Source organism: Hippocampus comes, unplaced genomic scaffold (assembly GCF_001891065.2).
Source record: "Hippocampus comes isolate QL1 unplaced genomic scaffold, H_comes_QL1_v1.1 scaffold514, whole genome shotgun sequence".
Lineage (NCBI taxonomy): Eukaryota > Metazoa > Chordata > Actinopteri > Syngnathiformes > Syngnathidae > Hippocampus > Hippocampus comes.
The window spans coordinates 112,802-131,490 of NW_017806068.1; the positions used below are offsets into that span (position 1 = coordinate 112,802).

At 43.2% G+C, this 18,689-nt stretch overlaps 1 protein-coding gene across 1 annotated transcript in view; it reads right to left on the reverse strand.

Annotated features, from left to right (window-relative positions):
* The window catches only part of ctnnd2a (catenin (cadherin-associated protein), delta 2a), a 157,779-nt gene that overhangs the window by 100,067 nt on the left and 39,023 nt on the right, over positions 1-18,689 (reverse strand). Inside the window, exons 3-5 of the mRNA XM_019893721.1 lie at positions 14,515-14,627; positions 1,930-1,964; positions 1,706-1,810 (exon numbers count right to left, since the gene is read on the reverse strand). Coding sequence (XP_019749280.1) covers positions 1,706-1,810; positions 1,930-1,964; positions 14,515-14,627 — 253 coding nt within the window. The remainder of the gene's footprint in view (positions 1-1,705; positions 1,811-1,929; positions 1,965-14,514; positions 14,628-18,689) is intronic.

Here is an 18,689-nt window from a genome sequence, read left to right on the forward strand (position 1 = left end):
GAGCGAGAGAGGGAGAGCACAATTTAGAGCAGATAGTGCAGCAGTGCAGCACTCCGTGAGTTGGAGATGGCATACATAATTTATTAGCAGAGGGAAAGAGAAACAGAGGAACAGAGAACATGGGAGGAGGAGGAGGAGGAAGGCTGAAAAGAAGAAGTTATAACAGACGGAACAACTTGATATGTTTCCTCCCCGAACCGTGTCGAAAGTTACCTTGTATCATCGACTTGAACAAAACCTCCAATTGAACCCTTTTTCACAAAGCGTGGATGTTATACGCTGGCGAGGAATCAGCAACTTTTGGAAGCGACTTTGACTGCCTTCCTGCCTCGGGCTGCTGGGTCGTCTCAATTATTTGATAGTGTTCTTCAGACCACCAACTCTCAACGAAATGCATGAATCAATCCACGACATATTTCGCTTTAGATTTCTGAGGCTGACACGACCAGTACGTGAACGTTAGCGACAGCACACCTGTATGACCTACTTAGTTAGACGAAACAGATCGAATGAAATGCTTTCGGAAAGAGAGTCATGCTTAGTTTGGATTGACAGGGATCGATGCGGCAATGAGGCGGCGCCTGATTAGTATGTGGTGCGCTGTATCACAAGGGGTATTTGCAAGATTTCATAAGCCTTATTATCTTCGTAAAGATTGTTTTTCCATAGCGATTTGCATTGAATTTGGAGATTGGACGGGTGCCTAATATTGTGGCCGCTGAGCGCATTTTCAAACCCGAGTGAAATGAAGTAGGCCACTGCGATCAAACCTCTCAATAGCCAGCAGTGTGGACGAGCGCGTTTGTGTTTAGATCACTTTGTGTTTTATTCAAGGGCAGTTAGGGCTGTGACTTGTGCTCCCATCGCTCGTATATATTTCATTAGGCCACTATTTTTACTCCTTGGCTGTCTCTTTTCATTTCTGACAAAAGACTGATATGGCTGTGATGTGTTTAATTACAGCTCGTGGCAGATGCGCCACATGAACAAAAGCTTGAAAAAAAAAAAAAAAAAGGCTACCCGGTGGCACGGCGCTTAGCTCGGAACACGCAGCAAAAAAGTTGTGGTGGAATATCTTCTTATAGATAGTTTGAAGAAAATCAGAAATGAAATGTCAACAACACATTCTAAAGGCTGGGGGGGAAAAAAAACCCGCAGCGAGCTGGACCTGAGACTCTGACTGAACCGCGACCCTAATTCGGACAAGTATAGAAAATGAAATGGATGGATATGATTTGGGTACAGGACGTCACTTGCGGGATAGGGCATTTTATATCTTATATGATTTTATGTACAGGACAAAAGATTGCCATCTCGCTTCTGATAAAATGAAACATTTGAGTGTTCAAGTGTTGTTGTTTTTTTTTGTTTTTTTTATCATGGTCGAACTGCGAAGACCAGTTGCAGATAAGAAGACCTTCATCTTTCAAATTTGAAATCATTAAATGGGAAAAAAAGGCGCTGTTTTCGACAAATTAACTCCCTTGAGAACAAATTTGAATAGATACAAAAAAGTTTTTTGAATGTTTGAATGCATTTTGGCTGAAGCTGTGCTTTGTTTTGGTTTGCAGGTTTGCTTTAAGGAATATCAAGTGTGGGAAATAATTTGAATTTAATCAGGCCCCATTTAAATTCACTTTTAATCTGTGTTAGAAAACACAAAACAGACGCAGGCACACAAAATGTTGCCGATAAATAAACTCACTTTCCACACCGTCAAGGATTCCTGACTCCTGGAGGGAACGGATGCAGGAGTCCACCAACTCCAAACCCGTGGTCAACTCATCCTCAATATCCTTTTGTCCATCGGCTGAGAAAGCAGAACACAATGATTCCGGGATTGAGCCGCATACATGAAGAATGCACTGCATCCGTAAAATGGTGGCCTGTAACGAAACTACGAGTGGCGAAACGGCAAGGGTTAATTACCTTGAGCATTCCACCGAAACTGTTCATCTGCCGAACTGCAAGCAAAGCATAAACACAAGCGCACATCACTTGGTTGCAAAGACGAGCAGAAGTTCATGTCCAATGCGCATCTTCGGAGAGTATACCAGAAATCAAAGTTTAAAGTTTATTCATCATAAAGATGATGAAGCTTTTGAATAATGCCGCTTGATTATGATCTGAAGCATTTGATGAAAAAATAAAATAAAATAAAATGACGGCGCTCTTGTCATCAGCAATGGAAAGTTGTGCTACACCGCATCCAATCAGATAGCCACTGAAAATCTCCACAACCATACAACTGCTCCACTTCAAAATTCAGCACAGATGCATACATGTGTGTTAGCGTTGCTGCATTTTTTGGGAATATTTCAAACATTGTGTTTTATTCCCCGCCCAGCTTTAATGCATAACTGACACATACATGCTACAGCTTCTGTGATCGTTCATGACAAATCTATGTTGTATGTCATCTTGGGGCCATGACAAAACTACAAAAAATTGTAACAGGAGGCACGATAAAGTAAGTCATTGGTTATATACGGATGGAGTAAGAAGCAAAAAAAAAAACAAAAACCAAAAACGTTGAGACTTGAGACAAAAGCTGACAGATATGTTGTGGTCCGTTGTGGTAAGCGGAGCGTCAGTCTACTTTGTTACGCAAGCCCGCTCGGAATACCGCAACACTTCAACCCCAACTGGCTGCCACTTTCTTAAAATAGGGACCCTGTGGTGTAGAGACGCTTTACATAACGCCACTCTCAACAGCGAAATCTCATAGCGCCCTCTGCTAATCGCATTGCTGCACACGAGTTCAGTTTTGAGGTCTGTTGAAATGTACACAAGCAAAGCTGCCTGCTTGGAGTCCTACAACGAACATTTTAGGAATGAGGCACATGTTACAAATTGGTTTATTGATGATACTGTAATTTCCGGACTACAAACCGCACGTAATTAAAAGCCGCAACAGCTAATTTTAGCCAAAACAACTCATTTGTACATACATTCGCCAATTCTGACGAACAGTCACAGGTCTCCATTTTATTAAACGGGGTATGATTTATAAACGCCGGTAGATGCCTTTATTTCCCCACAGCGTACTGGAACCTTTCAGATTTGTTGTCACACGAGGCAAATTCACAGATGAGCATAGACCAGGATCACATGGCAAAGATGGCTGTAGTTTTTGCACTTGGTTCCTTTGCTCAAATTAAGCACTACTTAAAGTGCACAGCCATGTGCACCGCTACACTGCATTTTTGTTCCCCTTGAGTCTCCCCCCCCCCCTCCATCCCTCCCCGCAGCTCAGAAGCACTCACTTATTTGTAGAACTGTTCGTTTATGATGATATACATCCACCCACTGATGGTTGCCATAACAACCATCATCAATGCCTCATCAGTCAGCATGACAGGGTGACATGATAACTACAATCTGTCACTCAAGGCGGCTGGCATGTCTTTTATTTCGTGTGTGTGTGTGTGTGTGTGTGTGTGTGTGTGTGTGCGTGTGTTCCCTCATATCAAACTTGTGTGGAGACTTTGCACTAGATAAAAGCATGCTCTGGATTGATAAGTACAAAGGCAATGTGGAGTGACAGAGACATGTTTGTGTCTTTGGCGATGCGCAAACTATTGTGCCTGATGCGCTGATTTGCACCTGTCTACATAGTGTATTCTAAATTAATGGAGGCCACCGAAAGAAAACCCACAAAAGCCTTGGCATGTATCTTGGCTTTTTACTGTAGGAAAACTAGATAACAGCTTGGCCTGTTAAGTAAGTCAAGGGCTGTGTTTTCCTACTGGCACCGACCCATCATGAGAGAAAAGCAATTTTCTGTTTTTTTTCCCCCCACTATTTCTATTGTCAAGATGTGCCTTTTTAGTCATTTCCAGTTGTGTTTGGGATGAAGTGGCAGAAAAAAAATGAAGCAAAGGTCTGCTCAATCACAAGATTCACTTGCCTGGGCCACGCTAAAATGGATTCGAGTATTTTGCCACCTTATTTGAACGGTACCATACGCACTCTTCAAATGATGTCAGCGTGGTGGCAAAAGCAAGCTGAAGCTCCTTTTCTTGGAAATGTTTTATTCCAAGGTGATGCAAACGCAAAGTATTAATTTGGGATGCATGCACTTGTGGATCCATTAAGCCCCATGAACCGCAATCACTAAATAGTTTTCGTATTAGCAGAGCAGTACGCATTTGCATATGAATTGGAGGAGTACAGCGTTGCTGAACACACAAGGAAATTAAAGTCCAAATCATATAACACGGAATCATTGTTTGCCAACAGTACTCTGACTGGATCCATAAAACCGTGGAAAAACCAACAAATTCAGAGCGGCGCTGATTTTTGTCTTCGATATTTCATTTGCGTCTTCAAAGAATTGCTGTTTGTCAGGGAAAACATTGTCTTGCCCGTCAAGAGTACAAAAACAAAAGGGGCAAAATAAAAATGGCATACGAGCTGTTAACACGGCATACAACTGAGTCATGCAGAAAACAGAATTCCAAAAGCTGACAACAGCTTTGTCATCGGTGTTTGTCGCACACGCTAGCCGTGCTGGTCACCAATGACTGATTATCAATCTCCGTTTTTTTTTGGGTTTTTTTTTTAGAGCAGTCCTTCACCAGATTGGAACATGTGCCTCTTATGTTGAAATGTGACAGTGATGTTGTAAAAAGGGGAAGCCATCGTTCAATTTGAATTTAACACTTAAATGAGGAATTTTCTACTGAATGAACGTGACCAATACGAACCCTTTGTTGTTAAATTAGGGAAGCCCTGTTCCCGGGAGACATTCATTCTCCAGAATACGGTGTGTATTGCATGCTGTGAGCTGCTCATGCACACAATCGCTTTGATGCGACACACACACGCACACACGCGCACACGCGCACACACACACACACACACACGCACACACACACACACACACACACACACACACACACACACACACACACACACACACACAGACTCACTAGCTGGCTTTGCCATGTATAGTGGATAGAAAAAGTCTACACACCCTTGTTTAAATGCATTTTTTTTTGTGATCCAGAAAAACATGACAAAACTTTTAAAACTCATCGCAGCACACACCTTCCACCAATTAAATTGCCTAGGATTAAAATACTGTAAATGTCACAATCCCCCCCCCACACACCCACCCACACACACACACACACACACACACACACACACACACACACACACACACACACACACACACACACACACACACACAGGCTCACTGTCAAGAGCAGCAGTTTGATGCCTTGGCACACCGAGGTGTGGGGCTGAGGAAGCTTAACTCAACCCATTGGGGATAACCTAACATCAGATTTTAGAGGGAGTCGTGATCAGTCGTTTTGCTTCAGAGCAAGATTATTACGGTTTCGTAGCATGTGATGGATGTGTGTGCCTGAAGAAGTCCCTCTCCATGACCGTTCGGGTTTGTGAACAGTAAGGTAGCGCCACACGGAAGCCGCCCTGAAAGGTCAATGTGCTCACCAAGAAATTAGGCAGGAACTCGATAAAAGTCACCCCACATTAATGCAGTGGAGTGGCAGCGATTTTGAAATGGAAGCATCGCAGCGGTTGCATGAGCTCGGTGGATTTGAAAACGGAGGGGATAGTTTATACAATTTGTCTTCCTTGAAAGTCATGTGTAACTGGACCCCATCTCTGCTGACTTCAGGAAAGAGGCAAATACACGCTTGGACAAGTCGCCAGCACATTGCAGGGCGCATGAATCCAAACAACATTTCAGGCTCCCATCCACACCTACGGACAACTGAGAGTCTAAAATTTAAATTGACAAGTAGGATTTCACGGTACGAGGCACAGGAGGAACAGGCAAATGCCACACAGAGATCACAACTTTTCACTGTGAGACAGATGTGCTAAAAAGAGAGAGAGAGAGAGAGAGAGAGAAAAATATTGGGACCTTAATCATGTGCGCACTCTGACACTCAACAGGTAACATTTGGAATCCCAGCAGAGCAAATTCAATGGATGTACACTATTATCTAATCCATCACTCTTGCTATCAAAACGGTACTCAGTAAGAAAATAATAACACAGTCATTTACTGTGAAGCTATCGCTCATGATTCACATTTCGCTGGTGTAACTACGGGCGAGACAGCGAATGTTTCACAACACGGAGACAAATAACGTCGCGGACCACAAATAACACAGAGTGGGAGTGGGCGTGGGAGTAGGTGTAAAATTTGAGAACGCATCGCACGTACAGAATGCAGTATGTGAGAATATATTCAAAGATTTATAAGGCTGATGGTTGCAAAGGATTGGATGTGGCAGGCAGTGCAATCCTGGGAAAGGAGCGCTGAAGTAATAGAGCGAGCGTCACTCGCTGGTACGGATACACAATACATCCTGACGTCTGGTCTACAATGACCCAACAACCCCAACTCAAACCCAGCGGGGACACACACACACACACACACACACACACACACACACACTAACGCAGCAGCCACCGGCAGGGTGCAGCAAACTTGTGACCGATATCGCTGGTCTGTCTGACAGCAGCTGATATTATCACAATATGTCGCATTCGGATATTTCAAAAAAATAAAATAAAAAATACCAAGCATACATCTTGACATTTGGGTTGAACTTCTCTGTTCTGTTGAGGAATATTTTTCCACCACATCTTGGTAACGCTACAAACCACTTAAAGGACAACACCACAAGATTTTTTCTTTTTTTAAGTGTGACGCAAGAAACACAAAGATATTTTGTAAAAATGCTGATCCCCTTGATGGCATTATGACCAAAGAGATAAGGTTCTGCAAAACATCTCAGTTTTCCTTTCTCATGAAACGTGACATTTTTTCCTAATCCGCTTTCAATTAATCCAGTTGTAAACTTTTCTCCCAGACGCAGATGAAAATGTCACCCTACACATCCAGACACATAAATACAAGCGAGGCATGCGCTAAACACCCATTTAAAAACCTTTTGGTGCTTGTGTGAGCACCGAAACAATTCCTCGGATATTTCCACATCAATGGATAATAACAGACTTCTCCAAACAATACATAAGCAGCAATATCCCGAAGCGTTAAGTAGTTGTTGCCCATACATCGGCGGTGGTGATATGTCATGAGGTCGCTGGGAACGTGAGCGCAGCGGAGCCCACTCAGCAACAGATCAGCATTTTGGACGTGGGGTGGAAAAAAAGTCACGGACATTGTTATTATTCAACTCTGGCACATTTATCACCTGCCTTGGACCTACACAGTGCTCTGCAGGGCAAACCAACATAATTTATGAGGCGGCGATGCAAAAACAGCAATCCATTCATTACGTAGCTGCTTTGTACCACAGAGTGAGAAAAGTTGGTGAATAGGCATCGGGTGGCGGGTTATATAATTTACGGGTTAAAAGGAGCCCTTATTGTATTTTGCTCCAGGCCTTTTTTCCCGGCAAGTGCGTACTTTTTGGGCGCTTGCTCTTTTCGCCATTCACTGTCAATGTTTTGGTTGCAGTTTGCTCTCAGTTTTCTGCTTCTGCCTCTCTGGCATTGAACCGTGGTTGCTTCTTATCTATTCGCACCAATATCTGGTGTTGGGGCAAGATAAGCATTCATTTGCATGTTTAATGATCCAACGCCCCCCCTCCGCCATTCGCCTCAGAGTGGGGACACACTAGCGCAAAGCAGAAACACACACGCACATGCACGCACACGCGCACGCACGCACGCACGCACGCACGCACACACACACAATGCTACTGTTGCCCTAAAGGCCTCCATCTCCTTGCCGCTGACATGGAGTCACCAGCTGCTGACTCCAACAGAAATAAACATGGCCCATTTATCGAGCCTCACATTCACAACTTGTATGACAGACACACTGGCAGAGCATGTCATTTCAAAACAACCCTGACATCATTTGACATCTTGGAAAGAAACCAATTCATCCCCCAAACAAAGAACAGGCAAAAACGCTATCATTAGAAAGTGACCCGGATTTGTTCTGTGCTTTTAGGAAAGAAATATCAAATGTTCTTATATTGTCATATAATATAGAATTGTGGCTGGCAGTCCTGCAGGTTACAGGTAATTGTGTTACGAATGTAAACAATAAGGATCTATAGCCACACACCCAATATATACATGTACAACATTTCCTAAGAAAGTGACCCGGATTTGTTCTGTGCTTTTAGGAAAGAAATATCAAATGTTCTTATATTGTCATATAATATAGAATTGTGTATCGGCTGGCAGTCCTGCAGGATTGAGGATACAGGTAATTGTGCTACGAATGTAAACAATCAGGATCTATATCCACACACCCAATATATACATGTACAACATTTCCTAAAGCACAAAGATGTCATTTCATAGACACATCCATATAAGTGTGTGAGGAAACAACAAAGAGAGAAGCAGAAAGAGAGATAGACAGCCGGGTGAGAGATGGGCCCACCTGCCACTATTTTTCTCTCCTCCCTTCCTGGGAAATGTATCATCAGTCATTAGGAGGGACTATGACTTCTGCTCTCATCATTCACATGTGCGCATTCACACACATACGCGCGCATACAAACTCCAACGCGGGGCATATTTTAAGGTGGGCGTCTGTGGCCGATAATCTGAGTTCTCTCTATGCAGCATTTTGCTGAGCGTATAAAACCGCCCGCAGCTAATGGTGTGATGGATCCCTCTATTATCACCCAACTTGAGAGAAGAGAGTGAGCTATAGTGAGATAAAGGAATCTAATTGGATAGTATTTTAGTCCCGGCAAAAACAAGGAAGTGACCAGGGACGAAATATAGATATATATATAAGCACGTAAAAAGCAGTAAAATGATAACTGCAAGTTAAAATCGAAATCTTGTCGGTAGGTGTTGGTGCCTTCCACTACCTTATATCATACGAGCTCATTTCGCCCATGTCATATTTAAGACATGTGCAAAGGGCAGTTTGAAGGCAGTAGTTTCAATTTTCAGGAAATGAAAAACAAAACAAAGGCTTGATTTTTTTTTTTTTTTTGATTGCCCAAATTGCGGCGAGATAAACTGAACTCTACTTGCCGCTTTGGAAAACGTGAAGCGTACAGCACAATTGATGCATAATTTGATGGCACTTATTAGAATAATGAATCCCCCAGCACACAATCGGCAAAACGTGCGCACGCAGGCTAACTAATTTGCTTTTCTCTTGATTTCCTTTTCGCACAACAACACAAACACTCACAAATACAATCTATCACTTTTTACCTCCCACTGACCTTCCCGCAGGGGAGTTTGGCAGATGTGTAAACTAAAAGCCGCGATAGCCTGAGGACATGAACTTTACACCTTGCACTTCTCAGTTTGCACATCTCCTTGTGACTTTAAGCTTTATATTTGTGCTTGATGCTTTCAAAAGAAATGTATCCTTCCCAAATTTCCCGTGACTGGTTACACCGCTACCTCATATTTCCTCTCTCTTACTCCTCACACTTTATTGACAGATAATAGATAGAACCATTTATTAGGCTGACAGAAATTCAAACGGACAGCAGCCAGGTTCCACTCAAAGAACAACCGGCATGGGTGGAATTTTCTTACTCTTGCTATTTTGCCTATGTACCAAAATAAGGCCCTCTATGTCTCTATTTTGCCTGGTACTCATAAAAATGACACAATAAGATGTCAACCATAATGAAATACGGTTTTGCTTGAGGTTTTTTTTTTTTTTTTTAATGTTTGTGAGTGTTTGGTTATGTTTTATGTATTTCTCTCTGAAGCTAAAACCTAAGGGGGACTTAGACTTAGACTGTCTGTTTACAGTATTGGCATAGTCCACATGCTATGACTCTCATGATAAATAAATGACAGGACGATGCCCATGCACTGAAATATTTAGCAACCACAGATCATTAAAAACTGGCAAAAGTTACATTCCAAATTTGCTTCAAAATAGACATTATATCAGTTCAAGATGTACCTGATGTTACTATCATCATCATCATCATCATTATTCCCAGTGCTTCAAAATAGACGTTATATCCAGTTCAAGATGTACCTGATGTTATTGTCATCATCATTATCATCATTATTATTCCCATTTCTGTGCTAATCTGTGAATGAAATTTATGTTTTATGTATTTCTCTCTGCAGCTAAAACCTATGGGGGGACTTAGAGTGTCTGTTTACAGTATTGGCATAGTCCACATGCTATGACTCTCATGATAAATAAATGACAGGACGATGCCCATGCACTGAAATATTTAGCAACCACAGATCATTAAAAACTGGCAAAAGTTACATTCCAAATTTGCTTCAAAATAGACATTATATCAGTTCAAGATGTACCTGATGTTACTATCATCATCATCATCATCATTATTCCCATTTCTGTGCTAATCTGTGAATGAAATCCATAGTAGAATGCCGGTGGTTGTGAAGGCAATGGGACCCAACCAAGGCAGAGGAGACATCATGCAGATTCTGAATAATACATAAGAAAGCAATATTGTCAGAGACACTTGCGGTCAGGTCTTTAAGAATGAGACAGACATACTGAGAGTGTATATGTACTGTAAGCATAATAGTCGAGTAAAATAACATTTTAAAAATAAAAGCCGAGGAATGACAGAGGCTAGAGAGCAATCGGGCAGAGGACAAATGAAGGAGAAAATGAGACAAGGAGAAGAGGCGAGAACTACAGACGCAGATAGCGGGAAAAAATACTAATCATAAATCAATGAAGCCATTCTGTGGCGCTGCCATGGGGTAATGAAAGCTATCTATTAGCTTTTCTCATTCCTTTCTTTTTTTCCCATTTCCTTCGCTACCTCTGCACTACGTTACCACCGCTGGCATGGATACTGCTTGCTCGCTCTCTCTCTTTCTCTCTTTCCCTTCTTAAAACAATTCCATAGGAAAGCACAGATTTAAAAATCCCATTTGTTTCGCTCAAGTTGACGCGTCATCTGCAGACTACCTGCGGGGGCTAAGTCAAGTTCACAAAAGCAGAACTCATTTTATAGCTACAATTGACCCCTGATGCTTAAATATTGGTTCGTACTGTAGGTGTCATAAACAGTATCGCCTCACTTGTCAAGAAGACTTACGATGTTGCTGAACTAGAATTCCATTTGCAGTGCAGGCATGCACAATGCAAGGCTGAATCCAACGAAACACATTTATAGATGCCTACCCTTTGCAAATGGCTAAATCTTATTAACTACCGTGTAATATTGAATGAGAAATTAAAGAACACAGTTCTATTATGCTTTTTTTTTCCCCCAAAACGGCTCCCAGGTGTCTGAATAAAAAGGTCCCTGATATTTGTCAGTCATAATACACAAAAGGAAGAAGATTTACAACACATCTAATATCCACTCATGGCAAGTCAGTCTTGTGCAAATGAGCCACGGCTCCTCTGTAGACTCGTACCAACCCGACCCGGCCCAATGTTCGTTACCATGATCTGCTGGAGCATGCAGACCATTCTAATCTTTGCACCACTTGGTCTTTTATAAATGTATAACCGGGCGGTTTTTCTGGGTTTTTTTTTCTTTTAACATAGCATTTCCAACTGAGCTAAATCAAATGAAAGTGATGTGATTGAGCTTAAAAAAAAAAAAAAGAAAAGAAAAAAGAGGCCCAGAGCTACACAGCCAGTAAAGCACACACGAGACAGCAGGAGAAAAGAGTTTCCCCACGGGCCGCCGCTTTTGACTAATGTTCGAAAAATGATAAATTAGCCCCTGTGTGGCATTTGGTGTCACGCACTTGCATGAGACTGTGTCATTGCTACACACAGACGTGTGTTTCCTTGCTGTAAAGTGCCACGGCGTTGCAGGCCAGCAGATCACAGTGTGAACAGATGTTCGCCGGGATGGGCCCACAACAGCGCTGTGAACAACATACTGCTGAGCTGAACAATTCTGGATAGGAGTCCAAGGAGATGCCCGAATTGCTTGATTGAAGAGAACATGGACAGAAAGGCACACAGCACACTGGCAAGAACATCAACCATTTATCGCTACATATAAAGAGGGGGTACAAACTCCATATGAAGGTAACTTGCACTGTCTCACTCAGACCAGTGTCAGGGCCCCGTGCTGAACTATTAAAACTTTAAGACCCTGTAAAGCAAAATGGAATGTCTTGTAAATTTGACACACCGCTGATAAAAGTGTTAACATTCCTGCCAAATTTGAATGATTTAAAAAAAAAAAAAAAAAAAACGTTACCAAGTGTGGCTACTTATATGTCGAGAATTACATAATATGACAGCCCTTCAGTTGTTTTGTTTTTTTTTTTTTTTAATTCTGTGAAGAATTAAATTTTTACATTATGACTCAATTGTAGGTACGATGGAGCCGATACCAGCCAACTTTAGGCACAAACAGGACAACGTGCTAACCTTGAAAATTCAACTGACCTTGTAAATGATAAACCTATGTTTGTTGTTCTGTTTGTTTCTCTGCTTGTCAGTGAAGACAATTTGTGGTGAATAAATTAGACCTATTGGATCCTGTAGTTGTCCGTGACGCAAATCATTTCGTTCTTTTGATTTCCTGAAAATAATTCCTTCTATTGAATGTTATGTACTACTGTAAAACATCGCTCCAAATGTAGATGGAGTCCGTCTGTCATCATGGAAGCGCGGGGAAATGAGCGGCGATGTGACAGAAAGGTTAGCGGCATCTCATTGAATGCTATCAGATCGCCTCCGATCATTCGCAGTCATATCACAGATGCCCTTATCTATACTTAGGCTGGGAACAATCGGAACAAAAGGATCACGTCAATCAAGGCGGCGAGACGAAATCAAGCCGGACAAATTCACACATGAGCTCGGGTGTGATGCGCAGACAGGGACGTCAAACGCACATCACACGTTGGAGTTACCGCGCATTGACAAGTTTAAGTGGGCGCGGGGATCAACGTTGACTCAGCGGCATAATGAGCTCCCCGCGGGCATACGCGCGACTAATCCTCTAGATCTGCTGTGATTACCAAAGGATGACGCAACCATGAGACAGCAGACAGGCTAGTGCTGCTCGGACACCCCCTCGCCCTCCCAAACACATGCACACGCACACACATGCACACACACGCACGCACGCACATTTGTTTTGATGTTTCCATATTTAAAAAATGAAACCACAACCATGCTCTAAAACTGCAAGGTGTCCGTCCATCTTTCATTCATAGAAAGCCTTGGAAGAACATGAGAAACTTGAGGCACCCCATCACAATGTGGCAGGCTGGGAGGGAACCTACCGGCACCTGTGGTAAACCGCAGGGTGAACTGTAGTGTGCTTTTGAGCCTTTGGGACACAGTGGGTCCTCGCCTCTCAAAACTAGCCACGGATACTGAAAAGCCGTGAGAACACTTAAGAAAAAGACTTCATTCAGGACAGTGGAAAAAAAATGTGCAAAATCCTCCGACTCACTATGTTTCAAGCAAGAATGGCTGCCGTGGCCACCTTGAATACAGTGTCATAATATGCATGTTTTTTTTGTTTTTTTGGGGGGGTGGGGGGCCCTCAGGAAGAACTTCACACAGAAAGGCCGTAGCTCCAATTCAAAACTCCAATTTCAGAAGCTCTGCGGCAGCTTTGTTGACCAGCATTAAACCATGCTGCCTGGAAAATATTGGAAATGGAATTAATCTGACCTAGGGTCAAAGTATCACAATCATAACGCTTTGCAGAAGTTTAAAGTTATAAAATTGCCTCGCCATTCTCAACAAGTGCCGATATGCATCATGGTGAAGTGGTCAAGCGTTTGAAGCTTGAGTGTTTATCATCACAGGAATTTCGATACACTCAAATTGATTTAAAAAAAAAAATTCCCAAGTTTTTATTCCACAGGGCGTTTTCCTTTGGACCCCTTTCAGGCGTGCGTACATGTACGATAAGTTGCTGGAGGGAGTCAGAGAAATGTTGCATTCTGATGAAAGTTTTCCCTTTGACATTGCAGAAGAGCTCCAAACAAAAACACACACCCAAAGAACACTCTGAGAAGTAAAGAAGTGAAAACCAACTTTCTAACTGACTCACAATGTGGATTTTTTTTTCTGTTTTGGAGGAAGGTGATTTAATGTGAGCAGATGGCAGGTGCGATATTCGGGCTGTTAGCATTAAACTGCCTCATTAGCATGTAGGGCACACTTATCTGCTCATCCATTTCTAACTTGCTCAACTGCATCATCAGAAAATAAGTTCAACAGCAGAAAGTTTGGTGGACTTCATAGTAAGATGGTGGTCGTGCAAAACTAATTCTTGTGACCAAACATTTACAGTAGTATGGAAATGCCACCACCGCGGTGACTCTTTTGTGGCCTTATTCGCAAACACACTGACATGTCATTTCTTTTTGATCACCGTTATCAGCAGAGGCGCTATTAACTGCGTCTCGATAAAAAGTACACTTCCGCTACGGCAACACTTTTCTTGGGTGGACTGTATAATGTTCAAAGCAAAACATACAAACATGCTCACACACACACAGCTGAATACGGCACCCAATCTTCACTCGCCATCACCTCCGCATGCAAAGGAAAAGGGGATCTTTGGCCGTCACCTGATGCTGCTCATGCTGCCGGCCTCCGATCCCAGTTTGCATCTCTCGAGTTGGGTGGCAACGATCTGACGCTCGGCTTCCAGCTCCCGGGTCAGGCGCTCAAACTGCAGCTCCTGTAGATGCACAGGGCAGACGGCGTACGTTAAACGGAGCATAAGAGGGAAGGACGAGGACATGGAAATGTTCATGAATGGCAGCGGGCCGGAATATTAACGCCCACTTGCATTCCAGGTCAACAGCCAATTATGATTGAAATAACAACAACGGTGATTGCGAGATTCATCTGCGTTATTTGGTGACACCTGACCGGTGAATTGGAAACAATAATGACACAAAAACTGGAAAGTGTCTGCAAAGTCTTTCTCACACACTTCAAGGTCTCATTGTACATATTGCAGTGCTTCAATGTTACTGAAAGGTCTCATCATATGCAAAGTACTTTGTTTAGGCAACGTGTGACCTGATGCAACAACGTTTCCCTTGAGGCACGTTGACAGCACTCGGCAATGCAACGTCTCAAAATCGGTGTCATCATTCTTTTTGCTCAGAGTTTTTAGCTCGGATGGGATTGGCGTGTGAGAGTAGGTGGGAGGAGGAGGGACTGGTTGAAAATAGCCCAGATGCAAAAATAGCTTGTTCATCCCTTTGTTGACACTGTCGCTTGAATAGGAGTGCTCCTTTTGAAAGTGTATAAATTAGGCTAATGAGCACATTTGTGGAATTCCTCCTTGGATCGTGCTATCCCCACGTGGATGTATCATTTGAGCACGGGGTTTATTATTTTGTGCATAACCGATAGTTAGAGCGTAGTGACAAATAACACAGAAGTACTTTCGCAAACGGCAGCCAAGTGAAGTGACTTCTTGAGAAACCTGTCAGGCTCACCTATTCGGTATGCAGCTATACCATGCACACTACTGGCTATTGAAGGAACTTACTTGACGAGTTAATATATCAGCACTTTAGCTTTGAAGTAAATCTGCCTTGAACCATAAAAATGACTGTGTGCAAAGATGCATTCACATACAAGTGAATCACGCGCGCACGGATCAATAAGCGGAATTGTTGGAGTCCCCCACCCTTACACCAGGAGTGTGCAAGTACAATCAATGTGTGTGCACATGTGTGTGTGTTAGTGTAAGAGAGAAACAGAGAGACAGAGTGAGAGAGAAAGAGAGAGAAGCAGAGAGCGAGAGAGAGTTGCAAAGAGCACGTGTGCTGGTCTGATTGGTTTTCAAAGCCATTTGAAGCGCTGAATGACTTGATCCCCCCCAGACGCTATCTCAAGTCTCCAAGCTCAATCCCCTCAACTCCTCAACATTACAGAACGGTGCAATGCAATTCATCTCCCCCAACATTCTCAGGAAGCACTTACTCATCAATATGCACACTTTCTTCCCCCTTTTCTCATGCCTCTCACTTGCACACACACACACACACACGCACACACGCAACAAGGCCCCACTGTTAAGATATTACAGCATATATAGATAGAGAGAGAGAGAGAGAGAGAGAGAGAGAGAGAGAGAGAGAGAGAGAGAGAGAGAGAGAGAAAACATGTCATTTGAAAGCATCTGGGCTAAAGAGCCAAACGCCCATTCACATCCACATCTCGACTGAATGGAAACCCATGCCATGCTGCCTGCACACAAGTCAGCCAAGTGTACCACTACACCATCAAGTGAAAGAAATAACTGAGGAAAATTGTACTACTGTGCTCAATGCCTCAAATTGATTTGTGAGCACCCAGCTTTCTTAAAATGAAAACAATCAATCAAAGAATCAGTCGTGTTATTGTGTGAAAGGTTAGCTGAAGGAAGCAGTTGCAGCCCCACCCCCGTTTTCCAAAACACAGTACAGTACTGACTCACTTTGGTAGACTCTACTTGCTATACACACGCACACACACACACACACAAATATACATACATATATATATATATATATTATACTGGTGATAAAAGGCCTTAATACTTCTCTTGTTCTGCTTTCTGCTAAAAACGATTTCCAATGCCACGCTATACTTTGGTTATATTTTAATGTACAGTACACGATAACAACCTCGATGTGCGGTACTTGGTATCGCTTCGGAAAGTATTGTGTTTGGGCTCTACATGATTGGACGAAATGCAAGATAACAGCAGCGGCCCTGATATCAGAGCTGTGAATGGAACAAATTGCAGCCTTGCCCTCTCACTTTGTTAGTATAAAAACAACACCCCCCCCCCAAAATAAAAACAATGTGGCTCTTTCGACACGGTAGACAAATGATCCTGCTCGCCACCATAAAGACGCCGCGTGGTGACTGCGCTTGATGGTCTCAGTGTGTGTCTGAAGATAAGGCCCAATCATTATAAAGTGGCCTATGGGTAGCTATTAGCGGCGCTGTTTTTGGATGGGAGACAAAAGGCTATCAAACAGAGCTCTGACCTTCTCTTTGAGACGTGACGCTCCCTCTCTCAACCCTCCCCTCTCCATCCTCAATCAGCAGAGGGAAAAATGAGTGGAAGGAAAGAGCGGGGAAAAGGACGCGTGAATGCGAGCTGGTGAAAAGGTCGCACCGCTCTCGTCCGTCACGCCCGTGCATACTGAAGACCACCCCACCCCACGGGCGTCACATGTTACTTTTTTTTCCAAGGGATCACCTTTCAGAGACTTATCCGTGGCCTTCCTTTTGCACCTGCCGCCGTTTTAATGAGTGCAAAGTCGAGCAGTGTGGGTGGGCCAATACCTCCAGGTGAGGACGGTGAGGTGACTGTGGTGATGAAAGTCACATGAGATGATGGCCACAGGGAGGAAACTTGATGCTCCCTCTTTATATATTCAAGAAAGAGAAGGGAAGGGGAAAAAGAAAGAAGCACGGATATCACCTCTCTCTCTCAAGTCAGCTACGGGTTTTTGTGAGGTTTTTTTTTCTATTTTTCATCTGCAAAACTATTGTAATTTAAATTTGGCATCACCAAAGTGGTTTTCTTGCCCGGTTAGGGGGAGTTAGATCATTGGATGGCATCAAAAGAATTGATTAAGGGATTGATGTCCCTCTGCGGCAGCTTTTTATTTTTTCTGCAGTTGCAGTTTTGCGCCACTAGGGAGGCGCTATATCAACAGCAGTGCGCAGTAAAGACCCGAAGCAAGGGCTCACGTCCTCCTTCACCGAGCTGCGGTACGCCTTGATCAGAGAGTGAAAGAGCAGCCATGAATTACTATGAGCGTGTTGGAGAAAAACCGAAACCAGAGCATCCAAGGCAGACAACACATCTTGACAACTTGTAAGTAAACATTCATTCTACTTTGAACGAGACTGAACTCGTCGTGAGCCAGAGTCCATTGGGCAGGGAAAATCAGACCCTTTTCCTGTATCCGGCCTCGGGATGCTTCAATAAATAGGCATGGGCTTCTTCCCAGATGCAAGAATCGAGCAGGTCTACCTGATGTTACAGCATCTCAATCTTTCAACGGTGTAAAATTGTCTGAAGCGCAAGGAAAGAAAATCCGTCTTGACAAGAGCGCTAAAACAGCTCCTTTAAAAGGGGAAGCGACTTGAGGCGGTGGACGGACACGCTGACGTATACAAATAGCGACTTTGCAAAAACCCTCCTCGAGAACCCTGTCAGTTCTGTTTTGGGGATAGCTGTTGGTTATTTCACTCAGAGGCGCTGTTCCAGAAAACAGCCTTAGAGAACATGTTGGAAATAGATGGAGCTTCGTCACATTTTGGGAGGATGATGCGCTGCGACGCCTTCACGCAGCTCCGCCGAAACTCCTTTCCAATCTTGTCTTGTACAGAGGACAGCTTTGTAGCCAATTATAGCACCCGAAACGTATGATTTCATACCTCCACTTCTCCTGTCAATTTTAAAGAAGTGGGAGACAATCGCGGCGTTTGCACTTCAGGCACTTGGTTTTGTTTGACACCACTTTCAGACGCATCAACTTGGAGTACACCTTTAAAAAGGGAAGAGATCTGAGATGCAAGACTGCCAGCAGCTGGCCCATAACAGTTTTATATGCATTATAAATATTCAACACGCAAACACACCAATACTCTGACAGAGCTCCCCCTCATTAAATTATTTAGGAGCTCAGTGGGAAAAAAGAAAACATCTCTCTTTGTCTCTGATTTCACTCTGACTTCTCTTATCCATGTGTGGGTGTGTGTTGGGGCGGGAGGGGGG